The sequence below is a fragment of the Aureococcus anophagefferens genome (assembly GCF_000186865.1).
Source record: "Aureococcus anophagefferens unplaced genomic scaffold AURANscaffold_35, whole genome shotgun sequence".
NCBI lineage: Eukaryota > Pelagophyceae > Pelagomonadales > Pelagomonadaceae > Aureococcus > Aureococcus anophagefferens.
Window position 1 is genome coordinate 247,319 of NW_008705593.1, and position 22,324 is coordinate 269,642.

Below are 22,324 nucleotides of genomic sequence, written 5' to 3' on the forward strand. Positions count from 1 at the left end.
GCCATGGCCGCGCTGACGGCCGCGCCCAAGGGCCGGCTCCTGGAATTGGTCGTCGACGCGCGGGAGCGGCGGCCCGGGGCGGCGCCGCTGCTGCCGGAGACGCGGCGCGTCGTCGGCGTGTCCCTGGGCGCCTACCGGCGGCGCGGCTCCGCGCGCGCGGCCATCGAGGACTGCGTCGCGCTCGCCGCGGGAGGCGACGCGGCGCGCCTCGACGCGCGCGACTGGGCGACGCGCGACGTCGCCGCCGAGGCGACGGCGCCCCTCGCGGCGGGCGCCGGCTGCGCCTTCGCCCTCGTCGCCGACGGCCACGGCGGCCAGGAGGCGAGCCGCCACGCGGCGCGCCGCTTCCCAGAGCTTCTGGCGGAGAAGCTCGACTCCCGCGGCGGCCGGTCGTCGTCGCTCGAGGCCGCGCTCCGCTACGCGTGGCTGCGCTGCGCCGAGGAGTTCGACAAGGACGGGCCCGGCGGCGCCGTCGCCGTCGCCGCGTGCGTCGACGTCGACGCGCAGGCGCTCGCGCTGCTCCACTGCGGCGACAGCCGCTGCGTCGCGGTCCGCGCCGGGCGGCCCGCCGCGGCCTTCGCGACGTCGGACCACACGCTCGCGGACCCGCGGGAGCGCGGCGCGCTGGAGAACCGGGGCGGCAGCGCCCAGGGCGGCCGCGTCGTCGCGGAGAACTGGCGCGTCGCCGTGCCCCGCGCGCTCGGCGGGTCGGCCTGGCGCCGCGCGAAGATCTCGCCGGCGCCGGACGTCGACGTCCTGGACCTGGGGGACGCCGACGCGCTGGTGCTCGCGAGCGACGGGCTCTGGGACGCGCTCTCGTCCGACGACGCCGCGTCCTTCGTCAACGCGCGGCGCCTCTTCCGGCCGTCCGACGACGCCGTCGCCGTGGCCAGGAGCCTCGCGGACCGCGCGGCCGCGCTCGGCTCGACGGACGACATCTCCGTGGCCGTCGTGTTCCTCGATCGCGGGTAATGCAGTACTAATGCTGCCTCCGCTAGCGCCCCTCGACTAAGGTCGGCGAGACGCCGCGCCCGACGTCGCGGCGCGCCCACTGCTCCGGGCGACGCGCCCCGGGCGGCGCGCCCGATAGCTGAAGCGCAGGACCACAGGACTCGCCGCGCGGCGGCGGCCGCTCGCCGGCGGCGGGCTCGCCGCGCGGCCGCGGACCGCCGGTGCGACCCCCGGAACCGCTGCGCCCCCCGGGCGCGCGCTCCGCCCCAGCAGCGCGCGCGAAGAGAAGCATGACAGTGGGGCGCCGCCCAGCTTAGACGAAGTGGCGACGGACCCGTTTCGCCGCGAGGGAGGGACCGCTTAGCGGTAGAGGCCGTTGTTCATGCGATCGATGACGTACATGGGCGCCGGCTCGAGGGTGATGAAGCGGCTCTCGTACTTCTTGATGGCGGCCTTCTCCGCGTCCTTGAGGCCCTTGATGTTGTAGACGTCCGAGACGCTCTTGTACGGGCCGTTCGACGCGATCTTGCCGGCGGCGCCCGGGTACATGCCGGGGAGCTTGGCGTAGACGCGGATGTTCGCGTTGTTAATGTCGATCTTGCTCGAGCCGCCGAGGTAGGGCAGGCCCGCGTAGTCCGTGTCGGCGAGGGCCGGCGCGGCGACGGACGCGCCCGTGACGGCGCCCGCGACCTTCCCGAGGAAGTTGCGGCGCGTGGGGGCGAGCGCGGAGGCGCTCGCGAAGAGGGCGACGATCAGAGCAGCGATGCGGGCCATTTTTTTAGGTGTACTGGTGCAGCGAAAGACGCGTACGAGATCGGCTCTTGAAGGTCTGGCTCGAGGGAAGCTTTGCCAGCCGCTAGGCTAGGCTACAATAGTGGGCTCGACGGGCGCGTCCCGCCGTCCCGTCGCAGTCCTGCCTCGGTCCTGCCTCGGACCCGCTTAGTCCCGCGGGTCGCCGTCCCGCAGGTCGCCGTGCGTGCGGCTCCTGCTGGAGCAGTTGCACGGCCCGCCTCGTGCCGCGATCTCGGACAACGCCTCGGACAGTCAAATCCCCGCGAAGGGGGGGGAATGCGCGCGCCTCGTCGCACATCCCTCTCCGAAGAAAACTACGCTATGCCCAAATACCGCCGCGCCCGCGATTTCTAACCCGCCAAACACCGCTCCCCACACGTGTCCTAGGTAAAATTTACTGCTCAACACGCGAACGCCGCCGCGGACGCCAGGACGCACGCGCTGTCGAAGCAGCCCGCGCCCATGATGTAAACATGGGTCTGCGGGCCTTTGAGGAACTTGGAGCACCAGACGCCCGGGTCCCAGACGCTGTCGTGGTAGTTGTCGAACCAGTGGTCCTGGGCGTAGTAGGCCGCGAAGGCCGCGTCCTGCGCCGCGGCCGCGTCGCCGGAGAGCGGCACGCGCGCGCACGCATTCTCCGGCGGCGGGCTCGCCCGGACCTCGCGTCGGAAGTCGGCGATGGAATCCGCGGCGCCCTGCTTCCAGCCGCGGTACCAGTCCATGACCGCGCCGTGGAGCTCGACGACGTGGTCCTCGTAGTCGTCCCGGTCGAAGTGGGACGCGAGCAGCTCCGGCAGCTCGTGCCAGTTCTTCACGGTCAGGCCCAGGCCCAGCCGCTCGTAGAAGCCCGCGGGGTCCTCGCAGCCCTTGAAGGCCACGGGGTTCTCCATGATGGGGATGGCCCCCATCTCCAACGCTTCCGAGACGCACCCGGACACGTACGTGTCGCCGGCCGGACAGAGCGCGAAGACCGAATCGGCGAGCATCTCCAGGTAGTCGACCTCCTCGCTCGCGTCGTTCGCGAAAAAGGCGTTCTGCCACGCGTTGTCCGCGTGGATGTCCACGAGCGCGAAGACGTAGGGCCGGCCGCGGACGGCGTCGGACAGAGCGTCGAGGCTCTCGTTGAAGACCTTCTGCAACTCCCTCCGCGACGGCTTGCGGTACGTGACGTGCCCCTTGATGCCAAAGGCGAAGGTCCGCTCCAAAACGGGCTTCGCCGTCGGCAGGGCCGCCAGGAAGTCCGCCAAGGGCCCGTACTCGATGCCGAACGGCAGCAGCGTCGCGCCGTCCATGGCGCCGTTGTCGCCGTAGGACGACCGCGCGTAGTGGTGGACGCTCGCCGGGAGCCGGACCTTGCAGGCCCAGTCCGTGGCCTCGACGAGCGTCAGGGGCACGGGCTGCTCCAAGAGGGACATGAGCGCGGGCGCCAGGAGCAGCCGGTCGACGCCCGCGAACGTGTAGGCGCAGCCGGGGTCGACGGCGCCGCCGGGCGCGTCGCCCGTCGCGACCTCGGCCATGACGGAGTAGATGACGACGTCGCCCGGCTCGAAGACGGCCGAGGCCACGAGCGCGTCGAGGTCGGCGTAGGCCACGCCCTCGAAGGCGACGCCCGCGGGCAGGAGCGGCCCGAGGAACGTGAGGACCGTCGTCGCCGCCTCGTACTCGAGAGCGTGGTAGACGCGGATGACGTCCGTCGCCGGCGCCTCGGCGGGGATGGCGGCGACGACGGCCTCGCCGCCGCAGGCGAACGCGGACGCGGACGCCGGCGCGCAGGCCGCGTCGAAGCACGGCGCTTGGGTCCAGCCGTCGGGCCCGTTCTCGTACTTGCTGCACCAGCTGCCGCCGTCGAAGGGCGAGTCGCGGTAGTCGTCGAACCAGTGGTCCCGCGCGTAGTAGGCCTCGAAGGCCGCGTCCTGCGCCGCGACCTCGTCGTCGGAGAGCGCCACGCGCGCGCACGCGTTCTCCGGCGGCGGGCTCGCCCGGACCTCGCGGCGGAAGGCGACGATGTCGTCCGCGACGTCCTTCTTCCACGCCGCCCACCAGTCCATGACCGCGTCGTGGAGCTCGACGATGTGGTCCTCGTAGTCGTCGCGGTCGAAGTGGAAGGCGAGGAGCTCCGGCAGCTCGTGCCAGTTCTTCACGGTGACGTTCAGTCCCAGAGCTTCGTAGTAGCCCGCGGGATCTTCGCAGCCCTTGAAGGCCACGGGGTTCTCCATGATGGGGATGGCCCCCATCTCGAGCGCCTCGGTCGCGCAGCCCGTCACGTAGGAGTCGCCCGAGGGGCAGAGCAGGAAGACGGCCCGCGCGAGCATGCCGAGGTAGTCGACGCCGTAGTCTCGTCCGTCGTCGTCGTTGTCGTACTGGTTGCGGAGCTCGAACACGAAGGGCCGGCCGCGGACGGCATCCACGAGCGCGCCCCGCGACGCGCCGTAGAGGCGGTCGAGCTCCGCGCGCGACGGCTTCCGGTACTCGAGCGTGTTCTGGAGCCCGAACGCGAGCGGCCGGTCGAGCACGCGGCGCGACGTATTCCTCGCGGCCACGAAGTCGTCCAAGGGGTGGTACTCGGGTCCAAAGGGGAGCAGCGTCGCGTGGTCCATGACGCCGTTGGACGAGTAGGACGTGCGCACGTAGTTGTGGACGCTCGCGGGCGGCCGGCTCTTGCAGGACCAGTCTTCGAAGCCCTCGACGAGCGTGAGGGGCACGCGCTGCTCGAGGAGGGACATGAACGCCGGCGCGAGGAGGAGCGGATCGCTGTCGGCCCAGTTGTAGACGCACCTGGGGTTGATCTCGACGCCCGCGGGCGTGTCGCGGGTGCGGATGTTTTGCGTCGGATCGTAGACGACGACGTCGCCGGGCGCGAACGGCGCGTCCTCGACTAGAATCGCGAGGTCGTCGTAGCCGACGAACTCGAAGGCCACGCCGTCGGGCAAAACCTCCGAGATGAAATATTCGAGCGTGATCCCAGCCCAGCCCTCGAATCCTGTCGTGAAGACGCGGATGACGTCCGTCGCCTCGGGGATTTCGACGCCGACGTCCGCCGCCGCCGCCGCGCCGCCGCAGGCGAAGGCCGCCGCGGACGGCGGCGCGCAGGCGGGGTCGAAGCACGGCGCGCCTCGGGACCAGCCTCTTGGCCCGTTCTCGTACTTGCTACACCAGTTCCCGCCGTCGAAGGGCGAGTCGTGGTAGTCGTCGAACCAGTGGTCCCGCGCGTAGTAGGCCTCGAAGGCCGCGTCCTGCGCCGCGACCTCGTCGTCGGAGAGCGCCACGCGCGCGCACGCGTTCTCCGGCGGCGGGTTCGCCCGGACCTCGCGGCGGAAGGCGACGATGTCGTCCGCGACGTCCTTCTTCCACGCCGCCCACCAGTCCGTGACCGCGTCGTGGAGCTCGACGACGTGGTCCTCGTAATCGTCGCGGTCGAAGTGGAAGGCGAGGAGCTCCGGCAGCTCGTGCCAGTTCTTCACGGTGAGGTTCAGTCCTAGAGCTTCGTAGTAGCCCGCGGGATGTGCGCAGCCCTTGAAGGCCGCGGGGTTCTCCATGATGGGGATGGCCCCCATCTCGAGCGCCTCGGTCGCGCAGCCCGTCACGTAGGAGTCGCCCGAGGGGCAGAGCAGGAAGACGGCCCGCGCGAGCATGGCGAGGTAGTCGACGCCGTAGCCGCCGCGGCCCGGCGCGTCCGTCCAGTGGGGGTCCTCGTGGATGTCCTCGAGCGCGAAGACGTAGGGCCGGCCGCGGACGGCGTCGGACAGCGCGTCGAGGCTCTCGTTGAAGACCTTCTGCAACTCCCTCCGCGACGGCTTGCGGTACGTGACGTGCCCCTTGATGCCAAAGGCGAAGGTCCGCTCCAAAACGGGCTCCGCCGTCGGCAGGGCCGCCAGGAAGTCCGCCAAGGCGTACTCGACGCCGAACGGCGCGAGGCGCGCGCGGTCCATGACGCCGTCGCCGTAGCTCGTGCGGATGGGGTTGTGGATCGATGTCGGGAGATTCGATTTGCAGGCCCAGTCGGAGATTTCCACCAAGGTCAGCGGCGTGTCCTGCTCGAAGAGGGCCATGACCGCGGGCGCCGACAGGAGCGGGTCGGCGCCGGACCACGCGTACGCGCAATCCGGGTCGACGTCGCCGCCGCCGGGGACGGCGTTCACCGCGAGGTTCGCGCGCAGGCTAAAAATGACGACGTCGCCGGGCGCGAAGGGCCGCTCGGCCGCGAGCGCGTCGAGGCCGTCGTACGTCGCTCCCTCGAACGTCGCGCCTTCCGGGAGCAACGGCGCGACGAACGCGAAGAGCGTCGTCCTAGGCATTGAGATGCCGTCGCCGTTGTCGTACCAAACTTTGATCACATCGGTTTTGAAGGCCTCGTCGGCCTCGGCGAGGGCCGGGGGGCGCGGGCGCGTGCCGATGGCGATGGTGCCGAGGGCGAGGAGGGCGGCGAGGCCCAGGACGACGCCCGGGCGCCGGCGCGCCGGGGGGTCGAGCTCCTCGTACCCGGCCATCGTCCGCATAGGCCGGGGGGTGGTTGAGGGTCGCGTCGGGCGTACCAGGAGCGCGGGGTGTCGCTCTGCCCAGAGCTGGGCGCACCTGAATCGGCGTCGCCTTGCCACAGCTCGCTCGTCCGTGCTCGAGCACACAGACCGCCGACGCACGCACGATGTTCGACAAGGAGAAAGTCCGAGAGTTTGAGAAGAAGAAGGCGCTCAAGAAAACCCCTGTGGGTCCGTGCGTAATCTGCGGCGACGACGCTGCGTTTCATTGCCCGTGCGAGACCGTCCAGTACTGCTCGAAGAAATGCCTCGCCTATCGAGGGGAACGAGGCCATTGGATGGTCTGCAGAAGGATGCGAGACGAGCAACGGGCGGCGGTGGCGACGGCGGATTGGGTGAAATCGCTCACGGGTTTGGACGACACGCGCGCGAAGCCGGAGCCGCTCTCCACGGCGTCCACGCGGGACCAATCCGGGTGCGCGATCTGCTCACAGAAGTGGGACGCGAACGTTGACGAGGTCCAGGACGAGCTTCAGTTCTGCTGCGCCCGGAAGATCTGCACGTTGTGCGCGGCAAAATATAGACGAAAAGCGTGTCCGCTGTGTTGGGCGCCTTATCCAAAAAATCACAAGGAGATGGTACGTCTTCTTCATCGTCATGCGATGAACTCGCAGCCGGTAGCCATCTCATATTTGGCTGATATATATCGCACCGGAGGCCTCGGCCTCGAGAAGAACGTGAAACAGGCCGTGAAATTCTACCACGAGGCCTCGGAGCTCGGGTTCGCGTATGCGTCGGGAGTTCTTGCACGCATGTACGATTTGGGCGAGGATGGAGTCAGAATTGATAAGGACAAGTCGATTGAGCTGTCGCGCATCGCCGCGGACCAGGGATATGTTCAGGCGCAATACCACATGGCGAATGAATTAAAGGGCACAGCAAACTACGAAGAATCTTTCGTGTACTGTAAACTTGCCGCGGAGCAAGGCCATACTTCATCTCAACGGAATCTCGGGGCACACTACCTCAGCGGCTTTGGCGGGCATCGTGATGTTGATAAAGCCAGACTTTGGTTCGCGCGCGCGGCCGCCAAAGGCGAAGAGACATCCAGAAAATTGGTTGCTGAAATCGACGCGACCCGGGCCCTTGCCGGAACCTCCGAGTCCGACTTCATTGACATTATCAAGAAGAGGCTCGCAGACCTAAACTTAGCCTAGTCTTAAAACGAACTCCCCCCCGCGGCCGCGTCGCCGACGACCGCGCCGGCGCCCGCCGCGCACGCGCGCGACCACGCGGCGCCCTCGAGCGCCACCGCGGAGAGCTTCGCGAGGAACGCATCCAGATCCTCGAAGTCGAGCGCGACGTAAAAGTCCGTCGGCGCGCCGTAGCACGCGCCGGCCGTCGCGCCGTCGTAGAGCACGCGGACCGCGCGCCCGTGCGGCGTCTTGTAGACCTCGAGCGCGACGCAGGCGCAGAAGGGCGGCCACTTGTGGTCGTACATGTCGAGGGCGACGAGGAGCGGCTTGACGGTCGTGTCGTGGCCCGACATGAGGCGGAGCGTCGGCGTCTCCGCCGCGGCCGCGGCCGCGAGCGCGGCCCGGAGCTCGGCGACGAGCGGCCCCGCGCCCAGCCGGAGCACCGCGGCCTGGTCCGCGTCGTCGACGCCGACGCCGAGGAGCGTCGCGACCTCGGCGGCGGCGAGGTCGTCGAGCGCCTGGAGCTCGTCGACGTCGAGGCCCCAGGGCAGCGCGCCGCCCTCGGACGCGAGCGCGATCAACGCGTCCTTCAGCGGCACGTTCAGCACGGGGAAGTCGAAGCCCGAGTCCGCGGGGACCTTTTTCAGCAACGAGTCCACCACGGGCCCCTTGTCCGGCGGCGGCGCCGCGCGGCGCTGGGCGCGGAGCTCCTGCCAGAACGCGTTGAGGCGGTCGCAGCGCCGGAGGTTCGGAGTGAGCGTCTCCTCGGACGCGTGCGCGGCGTCCGCGTCGACGGGCCCGGACGCGCCGAGGCCGACCAGGACGCCGCGGAGCGTCAGGGCGCAGCGCGCGACGTGCGTCGTCCGCGCTTCGACGCGGTCGGCCCAGAAGGCCGGGTCGTCGGCGCCGAGGCGCGCCGCGTAGCGGCTCCGCAGGCGCCGCCCCAGGCCCTCCGCCTGCGCCAGCCCCACGGCCGTGAGCTCGCCGGCGCGGCCGCCGCCGGGCAGCACGGTCTCGCGCTGCTTCGCGTCGACCATGGACGGCGGCGGCGCCGCGGTCGTGCCGCGGCCGCGCAGCCGGACGACGTCGTCGACGCCCGCGTCGATGCCCGCGGAGAGGCGCGCGCTCGCGGCGCAGCCGTCCCAGGCGTGGCCCTGGACGACGGGCGTGTCGAGGCCGAAGAGCGGCGTGCGCGCGCCGTGGCGGAAGTAGCAGCTCACGTGCAGCAGCTCGTAGCCCTCCGGCGCCGCGCTCGGGCTCGCGCTCAGCGCCGAGCAGCGCCGCGTGCCGCCGAGCAGGCCCGCGCCGGCGCAGGCCGCCGCGCGCACGAGCATGTTGCCGCGCACGAGCAGCATTGCTTGTCGAGCTGCAGCACTAAGCCGTGGCGCATGCGCAGGGCGGCCCCAGGCTAGGAAGGGCCGGCCCTTATTCCGGCCCCTACCGGGGGTACCTCGACGGGCTGCAAGGTCGCCTCCGCCGTGGCTGAAACTTTGTGTACTTCCGCTCGGTGGTGCTGCGGTTGAGCCCACGGGCCGGCTTCGCGAACCGTGAGGGGCGTGACGACGCGCTAGTGTCGCAAAAACAGCGATTTTGGGGGGGTGTCCCTAATTCCGGCCCCCCCTTGTAGCGCGCGCTTAGCGCAGCGAGCGGCCCCATGGGCGCGATCCATGTTCTCCCAGCACCCCAGGGGGGCGAGGCGGGTGCAAAAGGCCGCCGACAGACCACAGGCGACGCTGGTCGCGGCTGCGATGGGCCATTTTGCTGGGTTTCGTGTGGTGCGGTGGCCGCAATCTCAGCACCGCCGGCCGCGCGGTGACCCCGGGCGCAGGCGGCCTGTTCCGGTGCCCGGTGCGACCCCGCTCCCCCGTGCGGGCCGAGACGGGTGGGGAGCGGCCCCGGAGGCACCTCTAGAGTGCCACGGTACGCGCTTTACCGGCGACTGCGGGGGCACAAGTAGGGGCTCGACGAGGCACACGCGTTGGTCGCCCGTGGTGGCATTCTTTTCAAACGTTTGGCGCCCACGATCCGAGGTAGTACTCGTGCGACCACGCAGGTGTGATGGGACCGTCGGCGTTGGCGTTTTCGGCGTGGATCAAGCAGGTGTTCGAAATCATGTGGATGAAGTCGCGCTGCTCCACGAAGTAGGTCGATTCGAGCCGCTGTGAGCGCCCTCCGAGTCACCGGGCGCCGCGTCTGGTCGATAGACTTGGTTCGAAACACACGGACACGACGACACGCCCGTCGCAGGCGTCCTAGCCTCTCGCCAACGAATTGGCGCCTCTCGCGCTTTTCGTCTCCGACCAGCAGTCCATCGGCGTGCGCCGGTCCTCGAACAGCAGGATGGCTCGGAATCGCCGCCCGCGCAATAGAGATGAGCTCCGAACGCTCGAGTCGCACGCGCGCAGCCGTCCGACGACGAAGTACGGCTGCGACGTCGCAGCGCGTGCCGTAGAGATGCTCTGGTGCGTCCTCACGCGAGCGCGCGACGGTGTTTCCGGTCGGAATCGATGCGCCAGAAGTAACGCGTGGACATGGCTAAAAGCCATTGGAAGGTAGGCAGCGCGCGGTCGCAGCATCGCGCGCGCAGAGCCCGCAATCAGCTCCTCACGCCGCTCTCCCAGGGGGGCCGGAATTGAGGTCGGGGCCGGGGTTAGGGACGGCCCTTCCTAGCGTTGCCGTCAAGGAGCAGATACGCTGAGGCCCCATCTCTAGCGCCGCGCCTGCTCTCACTCCCGGGCACCATGGGCGCCGGCGCGACCAAGGGCATCAACCCGCCCAAGGGCGTGGCCTTCGAGGAGGCGGCGCTGCCCTTCGTCGGGCTGCGCGCGTCCCAGCTCCGGGCGCTGCGCACGGCCTTTGGGGAGTACGCCCAGGGCTACAGCGTCGAGCTCGACGAGTTCCGCGCCGTCGTGCGGCCCGTCGTCGGCGCGGCGGCGGCGGACGCGGCCTTCGCCTTGCTCAAGGGCGGGATCAAGGGCGCGCCGAACGACGCGACCGAGGTCGACATGGCGCGGCTCCTCGGCCCCGCGGCTTTGACCGCCGCGGCGGAGCTCGACGACGTCCTCGCGCTCCTCGCGGACGCGTGCCGCCTCGACGAGACGGCGGGCCTGACGCTGCAGCACGTCATCGTCGGCGTCGCCTGCTGGACCAAGGGCGTCGTCGCGCCGCCGTCGGCCGAGGAGACGGACTACGCGCTCACGCTCCTGGCGTTGAAGGCCGCGCCCAAGGGCCTCGGCGACCGCAGGGCCCTCGAGGGCGCCCTCAAGGCCGCGCCCGAGTTCGCCGCCTGGATTTTGGCGCTGAGCGCCGCGGCGTCGGACGTCGTCGTCGCCCGCGCGACGGCGACGGCGCCCGCGGCCGGCGCCGTCGACGTGCTCGCGCGCTACGCGGCGCCGCGCAAGTACCGGCCGCCGCGGCGCCGCGAGGGCTCCTCCTTCACGGTCCTCGACGGCTGCTACGTCATGTACGGCGGCGTCGACGAGCAGGACGCCAACGCCTGCACGTCCGACGTCCACGTCGTCTCCGAGTTCCCCGGGGCCGTGCTCTGCGACCGCACGCGCGCGCGCGGCGCCGCGGCGCCGGACGCGCGCGCGCACCACGCGGCCTGCGCGGTCCACGGCGGCGCCTGCCTCTTCGTCTTCGGCGGGCTCGGCGGCAACGGCGCGCGCTTCAACGACGCCTGGCTCCTCGCCCGGGGCGACGGCTTCTTCGAGTGGAAGCGGCCCAAGGCGTCCGGCCGGCCGCCGTCGCGGCGCCGCGACGCCGTCGCGTGCGAGGCCCGCGGCATGTCCAACGACGGGCCGGGGCTCGTCGTCGTCTACGGCGGCGCGGCGGACGCCGGCGCCGCGGCGCTGCTGGGCGACCTCTGGGTGCTCGCGTTTTCGTTGAAGACCATCGCGACGTGGTCGGCCGTCGTCTTCGGACCGGACTCCTCGCCCGCGCCCGCGCCGCGGCTCGGCGCGACGCTCGCCCGGGCGGGCACGGCCAAGGTGCTCCTCTTCGGCGGACTGACGAAGCCCAAGGACGCCGCGGCGGCGGCGGCGGTCGTCCACACCGTCGAGGTGGCGGCGGGCGCGTCGTCCGTGGACCCCTACGTCGCGACGGCGTCCGCGATGCCCTGCGCGGTGGCCGACGCGTCCCTGGCGCCGCCGAGCCGCCGGTCGGGCGTGGTCTGCGCCGTCCTGGGCAACGAGCGCAAGGTGCTGGCCTTCGGGGGCTTCGACGGGCGGCTCCGGCGCGCGCACAGCGACGTCTGGGAGCTGGCGATGGACGAGGAGACGGGCGGCACGTGGGCGCGGCTCCACGACGGCGTGGCGTCCAACTACGTCGCCGGGTCCATGGACCGCCCGAAGGTGCCCGCGCTCGCGGCCTTCACGAAGCGGCATCTGGCCGTGCTCTCGGAGAGCGACGACGGCGACCGCCTCGACGAGCTGCTGAGCGTGTCCGTGCGCGAGGCGCCCGGCGCCGGCGCCGTGCCGGAGCATCGCATCGCCGCCATCATCCGCCGCCTCGGGGCGGCGCGGCCCCTGGACATCCCGCCGCCGGACGTCGCCGAGCCGGGGCCGGAGAGGCCCGAGCCCGCCGAGGGCGAGGACCCGCCGCCGGAGCCGGAGCCCAAGAAGCCGCCGAGCCGCGTCCGCGCGTCCCTGGCCTGGGTCTACGGCGTGTCCTGCCGCGGCGCGCGGGGCTCCTGCGTCTACGTCGGCGCCGGCGCGGTCGCGTACGCCGCCGGGTCCTTGGCCGTCGTCGCGACGAAGACGCGCGTCGAGGAGACGGGCGTCGTCGAGAAGCTCGAGCTCGAGCCGGCGGCGGAGGACTGGGAGCCGGCGCCCCCCGGCGCGGCCCGCGACGACGATGAGGACGACGACGACGAGGACGTCGTCGTGCCGACCGAGGACGTCTTCCGGCCCCTGACGCAGGAGGAGGAGGACGAGTACAGGGAGGCGGGCGCCCTCGAGTCGGAGCTCGCCGTCGTGAAGGCGTCCAAGGACGTCGTCGACCAGCGCGTCTCCTACGCCCACGGCGCCGAGGTGCTCTGCGTCGCCGCCGCGGGCGGGATCTGCGCGTCGGGCGATTCGACGGGCGCCGTGGCCCTCTGGCGCGGCGGGTCCCTGGAGGTCCTAGCCCGGGCCGACGACGTCTTCGGCGCGTCGAAGCCCGCGAGTCTCGTCGCCTTCGCGCCCGGCGGCGCCGGCGCGCTCCTCGTCGTCGGAAACGGGTCCGTCGCGGTCTTCGACGTCGACGGCGCGTCCAAACTGACGAAGACCTTCGCCGGCGCGGCCGCCCACGGCGCGGCCTACGCCGCGGCCTGGGTCTCGCCGTCGGCCTTCGTGGTGCTCGGCGAGCACGGCGGCTTCCTCTGGCGCGAGGCCTACGTCGGCGACGGCTACGCGGCCGCGCCCTTGCTCTCGGACGAGAAGCTCGCGCCGCAGCTCGCCGTCGCGACGCTCGACGGCGGTTCGGGCCTCCCGGGCCGCGAGTCCTTCGCGACGGGCGGCGCCGACGGGTCGCTCCACGTCTGGTGCGGCCGCACGCTCTCCAAGTCCCAGCTCTGCCACGCGGGGCAGGCCGTCCTCGCGCTCGCGTCGTCGAAGAACGTGCTCGCGACGGGCGGCGCCGACGGCGACGCGCGCGTCTGGGCCGTCGCCGTGGCCGAGCCCCTGGACCCGCCCGTCGACGACGCGCCGGACCCGGCCGCGCCGCCCGACCGCGGCAACTGGATCAACGGCACGCAGGCGGACGCGATCGGCCCCGCGCCGGCCCCCGACGACGAGGCCGAGGACGCGTCCACGAAGCTCTTCGAGCCCACGTACGTGCCCGAGGTGCGCGAGGCGCCGCCCGTGGACCTGTTGGATGCGCCGAAGCCGTCCGTGGCGCTCCGGTGCGTCGCGTCGCTCGACGGCTGCGCCGAGCCCTTCGCGGTGACGTCCCTCGACTTCGCCGCGGGCGCCGCGGCGCTCCTCGTCGCGTCGGCCGACGGCACGGCGCGCGAGTTCGCCCTGCCGTTGGAGGCGGGCGGCGCGATCGGCGACGGCGCGCGCTACGCGACGGGGCCGGGCCCCGCGGGGCACGCGGTCGCGACGCACCCGCGGGGCAAGGCCGAGGCGGCGACGGCCGGCGGCGTCTTCGAGGGCCTCGTCAAGCTCTGGGACACGGAAAAGCACAAAGTCGCCGGCGAGCTGTCCTACGGGTCCTCCGCGGCGACGGCCGTCGACTACTCGCCGACCGCGCGGACCCTGGCCTTCGGCACGGCCGCGGGCGCCGTCGTCCTCGCGAAGCGCAAGCCCTTCGAGCTGGCCACGGTCATCTGCGAGCCCGGCGCCGGCGCGCCCGTGGCCGCGGTCGCCTGGGCGCCCGAGGGGCCGTCGCTCGCGGTCGCGACGGAGGCGGGCGCCGTCGACGTCTACGCGTTCAAGGACGGCGCGTGGCGCAAGGTCGCCGCGTCGCCGCCGGGGCCCGAGCCCCTGCTCGCCGTCGACTTCTCCGCCGACGGCGCCTTCCTCCGGGCCGCGACGCCGAGCGGCGTTTCTTACTTTGCGGCGCCGGGCGCGGACGACGAGCCCGCGGCGGACGACGCCGGCGAGGGCGACGACGAGGCGGAGGCGCCGAAGAAGAAGAAGGCGGCGCCCAAGGAGTACGTCGTCAAGGAGTGCAAGGTCGCCGCGCCCGACGACGTCGCGGCCGTCGACTGGGCCGCCAAGGCCGCGGCGCCGGCGGAGTCGCTCGACGCGCTCCAGGGCGCGGTGGAGCCGCCGGCCGAGGACGAGGAGGACGAGGACGACGACGACGCGCCGAAGAAGGCCAAGGTCGAGCCGCCGCCGGCCGTGCGCCCGGCGCCGAGCGGCGTCCGCGTCACGCTCAAGCGGCCCGACGGCGGGCACGCGCCCGTCGCGCACGCGGTCGCCGCGGCCCTCGCGGTCAAGACCACGCCCCAGCTCCTCCTCTCCACGGGCGCCGGCGACGGCCTCCTCGTCCAGTGGGGGCTGACGCTCGCGCCGGAGCCGACGGAGGACGCGTGAGCTGCCCCCCGTAAAGGCCAACTTCTTGACGTCAACTTGTCGCTCGGACCAACGATGGACACATCCTAGCCGGCGGCTGCCTCCCCGCGTGACAGTCGGCGGGCCGCCTCGTCGCGCGACGGCGCCATGGCGGCGCGCTACGAGGTCGACGACGAGGAGGCGCCGGCGCACGACGACGACCTCGACTGGGAGTCGACCATCACCTTCATGGTCGACCGGGAGACGACGCGCGCGACGCGCCTGGGCGCCGCGAAGCGCCACCGGCCCTTCCGCGGCTCCGTGCAGGTGCCCCGCATGCCCCTGGACCAGTTCTGCAAGCTCCTGCACCACGACCCGCGGCGCGCGAGGCTCTCCGACGACGCGTTCCACAGCCGCTACGGCTACGGCTACGACGCGGTGCTCGCGCTGCGCCACGACGACGACGCGGACGGCGGCCGGCTCAGCGCCAAGGCGCGCGAGATCGTCAAGAAGCTCCACGGCGGCGGCGTCGAGACGAGGCTCGAGCGCGCGTCGCGGGGCCGGAAGGTGCTCTTCGTGCTCCTCCGCGCGCCGGTGCACCGCCTCGCGCACGCGGCGGACCAGCTGGACTGGATCGTGCCGCTCTGCCCCGCCGCCGTGGAGCGGCGCATCACGCGCGGCGCCGAGGGCATCAAGCCCCGGACGCTGCACCACGACCCCAAGCTCACGCACGGCCGCGGGCCCTACGTCTTGATCCACGGCAAGTACGACACGGACGAGGGCCTCCAGGCGCTCTACGACGCGCCGCGGGGCTGCGCGCACCTCTTCGAGTGGTCGCTCCTGCGGCTCAAGCTCCTCTTCGCCATCTTGGAGATGCCCCACCGCCAGGGCGGCTGCGGGCTCTCGGTGAAGGCGCAGGTCGAGGGCGGCGACTTCCTCGCCGCGTACCCGCTCCACGACCGCGCGCGGCGCGAGCTCGCGAGCCGCTGGTCCATGCACGCGCCGCGCCTCGACCTCGTGCGCAGCTACTTCGGCGAGCGCCTCGCGCTCTACTTCGCGTTCGTGAACCACCTCGCGCTCTGGTGCGGCTTCAGCGCGGCCGCGGGCGTCGCGACGACGGCGGCCATGTACTGGGAGAACACGATCGCGGACCGCGCGCGGAAGCACTCGCGCATCCTGCCCGTCTTAACCTTCTTCCAGTGCTGCTGGGCCGTGCTGATGCTCGAGTTCTGGAAGCGCAAGGAGTGCCGCATGGCGCTGTCCTGGGGCACGCTGGGCCTCGACGAGGCCGTGCCGAACCGGCCGGCCTTCCGCGGCGCGACGCGGCCGTCGCTCGTCGACGGCACGCCGGAGATCCACTACCCGAAGTCGAAGCGGAACCGCAAGGGCGTCGCGTCGTTCGTGACCGTGTTCCTGCTCGTCGTGCTCGTCGTCGCCGCGGCGAGCTCCGTCATCTGGGTCCGCGTGTCCGTGCAGACGATCTTCCGCCCGAACCGCGGCCTCTACGTCGCCGCGGGCGCGTCCGTGCTCAACACGGCGCAGATCGAGGTCATGAACTACGGCTTCGTGACGATCGCCACGAAGCTCAACGCGTGGGAGAACCACCGCACGGACGTCGAGTACATGAACAACCTCGTGCTGAAGCTCGTGTCCTTCTTCTTCTTCAACTACAACATCCCGCTGCTCTACAACGCGTTCTTCCAGCGGCTCGTCGAGGGCTGCCCGCGCGGCGGCAGCCGCGAGGTCGTCGTCGGCAAGGGCACGTGCTACAGCGCGCTGGAGCTCAACCTGGGCGTCATCTTCGTCAGCAAGATGGCGTCGAACTACGCGAGCGAGATGGCCCTGCCCTGGGTCCGCGCGCGGTACCGCGACGCGCGCGACCGCGGCAAGACGACGGCCGCGGCGTCGGCCGCGGAGGTCGACTTCGACCTGAGCGCGTCCGACGACATCGACGACAACATCGGCGACATGACGGTCCTCGCCATCCGCTTCTCGTTCATCACGCTCTTCATCACGGCGCTGCCGTGCCTCACGGCGCTCGCGTGGTTCGCGAACCACTACGAGGGCACGAACGATTTGAAGAAGTTCCTGTTCTACAAGCGGCGCGAGTGGCCCGCCGTGGCCTGGTCCGTCGGCTCCTGGCTGCTCGTCTTCCAGCTCATCACGGCCTGCGCCGTGACGACGAACGCGGCGTGCATCTTCTACACGGTCCGCTGGGAGCCCTTCGCCGTCGAGGGGGGGCTCCGGCCGAACCAGCGGTCCTTCGGCTTCTTCCTCGTCCAGTACATCGTGTTCACGCTCATGGTCGGGCTCATGATCGTCGTGCCGGACCAGCCGGAGGACGTGGAGATCCAGCTGAAGCGGCAGCGGTTCCTCGTGTCGAAGCTCATCGACCAGACGCCCGACGAGATGGACTCGGACAGCGACGACGGCGGCGACGACGTCGACGACGACGACGTCGAGGCGCCGCTGCGCCTCCTGGCGCCGGAGACGCCGTCCTACGCGCTCCGCGGCGGCGCGCCGCCGCCGCCGGTCTTCTCCGAGGCGCTCGCGAAGCGCGAGCCGCGCGACGCCGCGGCGCGCGTCTTCGAGGATCTGAAGAACGACGACGGCCGCCTCGACGGCGCGATCCTCGAGTCCGTGCTGGGCCACCGCGCGCCGGGCCGGGACGTCGGGCCGCTCCTCGACGACTACCTCCTCCAGGCCGAGCCCCACACGGTGGCGAACTTCAAGTCGCTCCTGCGGGCCGCGTCCGCGCTCGGCGGCGACGACGCGTCGGACGACGACGCCGACGACGCGTCGGACGACGGCGACGCGCCGCCGCCGCCGCCGCCGCCGGCGAGCCCGCTCGACGACCCGCGGCACAACGCCGCCGTCGCGGCCCACTTCGACGCGCTCTATCGCGACGCGTGGCGGCCGGGGCGGCCGCCGACCTGGGGGCAGATCTCGGACAAGCTCAACGACCCGGCGCTGTCGCCGAAGAAGCCGCCGCCGGGCGAGGAGCGCAAGGAGGCGGACCGGGGGACCGCGCGCTTCTTCGACCCGCCGCCGGCGCCCGAGGCGCGCGACCGGTCGTCGACGGACGCGCACTTCGCGGCGATCTTCGACGGCCTCGACGACTCCGACGACGACGACGAGGCGGTCCCACCGCCGTAAGCTCCCTTAGGCGAAGAGGCCGTCCTCGGCGTACTTCCACTTGGCCCAGATGTAGCCGATGGCGATGAGCGCCGTCGCGACGGAGAAGGTGAGGAGCAGGTTGTCGCCCGGGTCCGGCACGGCCGCGAGCCCGGGGCAGCCCGCGCACTGGCAGTCGTCGCCGCACTGGCAGTTGGGCCCGCAGGTGCACTTGAAGTACTGGGAAGCGACGCAGGGCTGGCGCGCGACGCCGTCGGGCCCCGTGCAGGGGCTGATGACGCTGTCGAAGCCCGCGGACTGCACCGCCGAGATGATGCCCTTCTCGGTGCAGAGGCACTTGGGCATGTTGCCCGCGCCGTCGGGCTCGCAGATGCAGGACCCCGTGAGCGCCGTCACCTTGGCGCTCTGCGCGTTCTTGTCCACCTCGACGTGCTTGATGTAGTGCACCTTGGCGAGCACGTTTTTGATCGTCTCGCAGCAGCCCTCGCAGGGCAGCCGCGACGTGATGGCGATGTCGAAGGTCTTCTCCGCCATCCGAGCCGGTTGGCGCCGCCGCCGCGCGCGTCCGGCGGTCGCCGAGGCCCGCGCAGTCGCCGCGTTGGCTGCCACCGACGAGGTATGCCAGAAAAAACTGCGGGCAGCCTCCAATTGGCAGCCTCTGTGATTGGGCGAGCCAGGAAGGCGGGGTTTGCTCCGCCAGCGGCGCCGCCGGCACCCCTGCGTGCGCGGCGGGGTGGTACATCTTACTCCACGAAAACGGCGTTCCCCAGCCGTCACACCCACGTCGCGCCCAAAACCAAGGGGCGTATCCAACGCCATCGATGGTGGCGCGCACCGCGGCTACGGACTTGTACGCCGCGGCAGCCCCGCGGACTCGGAGACGAGGCCCGCGCGGTGGAATTTGGTCGACGCCAGAACCACCTCCGATGGGGGCACCGACGGTCAGGCTTACGTCCAGGGGTCATGGAAGGCCACTCCGACCGCCAGAACGGGCTGCCGTGCGTCGGAAGCTTGGCCTCGGAGGTCTCCGTTCCCGGCCCACGCGTACGTGTTTGGTACTCAAGCCAGCGAAACGGCTAGCCATTCGTCGCAATTCGAGCGCTTGTTTTTGTCATGTATAGCCACCGGGCGTCCCTGGCCGCTAGCCAAAAACGCGCAGTTTAGACGGGGGCGCGTCGGCCATCGGACGCCGTCGCCGGAGCAAACCCCGCCTTAGCCAGGTTCAACTCGTTTGCATGAACTTTTTGGAAGAGGGTGATGGCCTCCTACTTGAGTAGGCAAGCGCGTTCGCGGAGTTGAGGAGTGACGCGGTCGAGCCGCCGTCGCCGCCACCGTCGCAAGGCCTGGAACCACAGGAGGCCGAGTTGCACGAAGCGGACCTCGACCTCGTTCCCGCGCCTACATCCGGCTTCTAATGCTGCTGCGCCGGTGCCTCGTGCGCGCGCGCGCCGCGACGCAGCATCAGCGACGACACTTTCCCACGGCCTACATCCGCGACGTCGACGGCGACATCTACCTCGTCGGAACCGCGCACATCGGTAAAAAATCCAGGGAAGAAGTCGTCGACATCATCGACAAGGTCCAGCCTAAAGCCGTCATGGTCGAGCTGTGCCGCGGCCGCGCGGCGTCGCTGCGCCGCGGCGGCGGGCGAGGCGGCGGCGGCGACTCCGCGACGCTGCGGATGATGCTCGAGCGCTTCGGGCTCGACCGGCGCGCCGCGGAGCTCGCGCTCGGCGTCTTCAACCGCGTCGCGGGCGTGCTCGGCGAGCAGGGCGGCGACATGCTCGCGGCGCTCGAGGCCGGCGAGCGCGTCGACGCGCGCATCGTCCACGGCGACGTCGACGGCGCGACGACGGAGCGGCGCGTCCGCGCGGCCGCGCAAAAGCTCGTCGCGTCGCCCGCGGACGCGGCGGCGCTCGCCATGAAGCTGAGCACGGACGCGGACGTCGCGCGCGTCGTCGCGTCCATCGGCGCCGGCGCGCTCGCCGACGGCGGCCTCGAGGGCGCCGTCGGCGGCGTGCTGAACCGCGAGTCCGCGCGGCGGCTCGGCGCCGTCCTCGACCGCCACGCGCCGGACGTGGCCAACGCGCTGCTGCACGCGCGCGACGCCCACATGGCCGACGAGCTCCAGGCCGCGGCGAAGGCGCACGGCTCCGTCGTCGGCGTCGTCGGCATCGCCCACATGGACGGCATCGAGCGGCGCTTCCCCAACGCGACGGTCGTGCATCTGGACGGGGCGTAGCTTCTTTTTAGGGATGCTTTTAGGACCTCACGCCCCTACCTCCCGGCTCGAGCGCCAGTAGCCGAGGATGTGCCAGAGGACCTCGTTCGGGAGCGGGCGGCGGTTCGCGCGTTTCGAGGCTCGCGTGGCCTTCTTCGATGAGCTCGGCGCGCTGAAGAGGCGCTGGAGGACGGGATCAGATCGAGGAGGCGTCGCGCGACCGCGAGCACAGAGCGATCGGAGGCGCACGAGTTCGATTCGCGGCGCGCGAACGTACGGCTTCCAGCCGCCGGCGCGTTTCACGGCGCGGATCAATTCTCGAGACGGATTGTCTTCGAACTCCAAGCCATTTAAGCAATGGGACGCGGCATCATTTCCATGAGCGTCCACCATGAACATGCTAGCTCCGCTGCGCAAAAGGAGACGAGTCACTTCAAAATGATCGTTTCTTGCGGCCAGCATGAGCGGCGTGATTCTCACTCTACTGAGCTTGTCGATGTCTGCGCCGTGTTTGAGGAGTATCGCCGCCTCGCCGGGATACTCACAACGGTGGAGGGCCCCGAAACCATGGAAGTCGGTTCCGCGAACATCGGCCCCGTGGGCAATCAGTAGCTGGAGCAGGTCGCTACGGTCGCCACCATAGTGTCCATAACATATGGAAAAAAACGCGAAACTAATGAGCGGCGTATACCCTGTGGCACTTCTGCCTTCTACAAGTTCGCTAAGGTCCCGCGGAGCCTCCTCCAACCAGCGTCGCACGACCTCTATGTCGCCAGCTCTGATGGCATCAAGAATTTCCGGAGGGTACATCGCGGCGCGGCTCGCAGACGCGCGCTCTGCGCGGCTTGGCGCGCGCACAGGGATGCGGTCCGCAGGTCCAACAACGACGGCGCGCGCGGCGCGACGACGACGCGAGCCGCGCGGCGCGCGCTGCGCTCGAGGCGGACCCGCGCTAACACGCCTTCAAGATCCCTTCAATAACTAGTCCAACCACGCTGCCCCCGATGCGACGATGCGCCCTCTACTCGCAGCCTGGTGCCTGCTCGTCGCAACGGCGGCAAGGAAGAAGTCGAAGAAGAAGCGCAAGCCGCCCGCGGCCGTCTACCGGCCGCCGGAGATGAATCCGTCGCTGGCGCGCGACGGCTACATCGCCTCGGACCTCGCGAACCTCGCCGGCCGCCGCGACCAGCGCACGCGCATCCCCTTCTGGCTCGTCGCCGGTACGTGGTCTCCCTGCACACCCGCCTCGACGCCGCGCCGCAGGCATCGAGGGCACGGGCCACCACTTCTTCGACTTCGTCGGCCACCGGCTGAGGTACCTCTCGGAGCCGACGGAGCTGCTGCCCAACTTCGCCAACGAGGCCTACAACGACCTCCAGCTGTGCGTCTTGCGTCGCGCGGATAGTATTCCAATCGTCGATCCGTAGGTGCTGGCTGTCGCTGTCGACGGCGAAGGCGCACGCGCGGTGCAACTTTGCGGAAGCGGGCTGCCGGTCGAGCGCGGACTTCGACGGCGCGTCGTGCCTCCTGGAGCGCGCGAAGCTCGCGGCCCGGGGCAACATGGCGCCCTGGCGGAGCTCGCTTTACGTGCCCGGCTGCAGCTACCCCTGCGGGTCGCCGGGGGGCGGGGACGACCTCCAGCACACGTCGGCGGACCTGCCGCGCTACGTCGCGGGCGCGCGCGGCGCGGGCTACGCGCCCCAGGTCGTCGTGACCGTGCGCGAGCCGCTGGCGACCTGCGTGTCGTCCCACTTCCGGCGCCACCACTCCGAGGGCACCTTCAAGAGCACCGCGTTCAATTTGTGGCTCAACTTGGGGCTGCTGGACACGCACCTCCGGGGCCTCGACCCGTCCCAGTTCCTCGTCGTCCACTACGAGGAGCTCGTCAGCGGCCACAACGTCTCCGCGGCCGACGCGCTCGGCGATTTCCTGGGCGGCGTGGACCGGGCCATGCTCGCGGACGCGCTCGCGTACGCGCGCGGCAAGGCCAAGGGCGGGTCGCCGAGCCACAAACCCCTCAAGGAGGCGGAGAAGCGCTACGTCGAGCACCTCTTCTTCCGCCCGTCCGCGCGGCCCCTCTTCCCGACGCTCTGGCCCCACATGCAGCGCTACTTCGGCCGCCGGCCGAAGAACGCGCGGCTCAGGGACGCGGACCGCTACGCGTTCCAGGTCGAGGCCGACCTGCAGATGGCGAGCCTCATGAAGCGCGACGAGTACCACGCGCTCCACGCGTGGTTCGACCTCTTCGACGAGCCCAACAAGGCCGAGGTCCGCGCGAAGCCCAAGGGCCACGGCGCCCTGCTGCAGAAGCGCCAGAAGGCCGAGCTCTACCAGGCGTCCGTCCGGGGCGCCGAGGTGGGGTGACGCGCCTTATTTCAGGGACATGTAGGCCGCGAGGCCCGCGAGCGGGCCGACGATCGTCGCGAGCTTCAGCGCGACGAGCCGCGCGACGGCCCACAGCTGGAGCTCCTCGTCCTCGGGCGTGGCGAAGGACGGCGGCCGGCCCTCGAGCCGGTCCTCGCGCTCCCGCTGGAGCCGCTGGAAGAGCTTCTGGGCTCGTTCGCGCTCGCGCCGCGG

At 71.2% G+C, this 22,324-nt stretch overlaps 4 protein-coding genes across 4 annotated transcripts; 1 reads left to right on the forward strand and 3 right to left on the reverse strand.

The window, feature by feature from the left end:
- Positions 1-1,311: 1,311 nt before the first annotated feature.
- AURANDRAFT_32656 (hypothetical protein) lies at positions 1,312-1,725 on the reverse strand (the record flags this gene model as incomplete). Its single annotated transcript, XM_009042699.1, has 1 exon — positions 1,312-1,725. One exon carries the CDS (start codon positions 1,723-1,725, stop codon positions 1,312-1,314), a length of 414 nt encoding a protein of 137 aa, XP_009040947.1.
- Positions 1,726-2,144: 419 nt separating this feature from the next.
- Positions 2,145-6,230, reverse strand: AURANDRAFT_67251 (hypothetical protein; the record flags this gene model as incomplete). Its single annotated transcript, XM_009042698.1, has 1 exon — positions 2,145-6,230. One exon carries the CDS (start codon positions 6,228-6,230, stop codon positions 2,145-2,147), a length of 4,086 nt encoding a protein of 1,361 aa, XP_009040946.1.
- A 1,207-nt stretch (positions 6,231-7,437) lies between these two features.
- Positions 7,438-8,769, reverse strand: ACP3 (hypothetical protein; the record flags this gene model as incomplete). Its single annotated transcript, XM_009042697.1, has 1 exon — positions 7,438-8,769. One exon carries the CDS (start codon positions 8,767-8,769, stop codon positions 7,438-7,440), a length of 1,332 nt encoding a protein of 443 aa, XP_009040945.1.
- Positions 8,770-10,105: 1,336 nt separating this feature from the next.
- AURANDRAFT_72545 (hypothetical protein) lies at positions 10,106-20,359 on the forward strand (the record flags this gene model as incomplete). Its single annotated transcript, XM_009042661.1, has 6 exons — positions 10,106-14,429; positions 14,529-17,532; positions 17,566-17,635; positions 17,732-18,524; positions 18,868-19,764; positions 20,152-20,359. 6 exons carry the CDS (start codon positions 10,156-10,158, stop codon positions 20,357-20,359), a joined length of 9,246 nt encoding a protein of 3,081 aa, XP_009040909.1.
- Between the last annotated feature and the right edge of the window lie 1,965 nt (positions 20,360-22,324).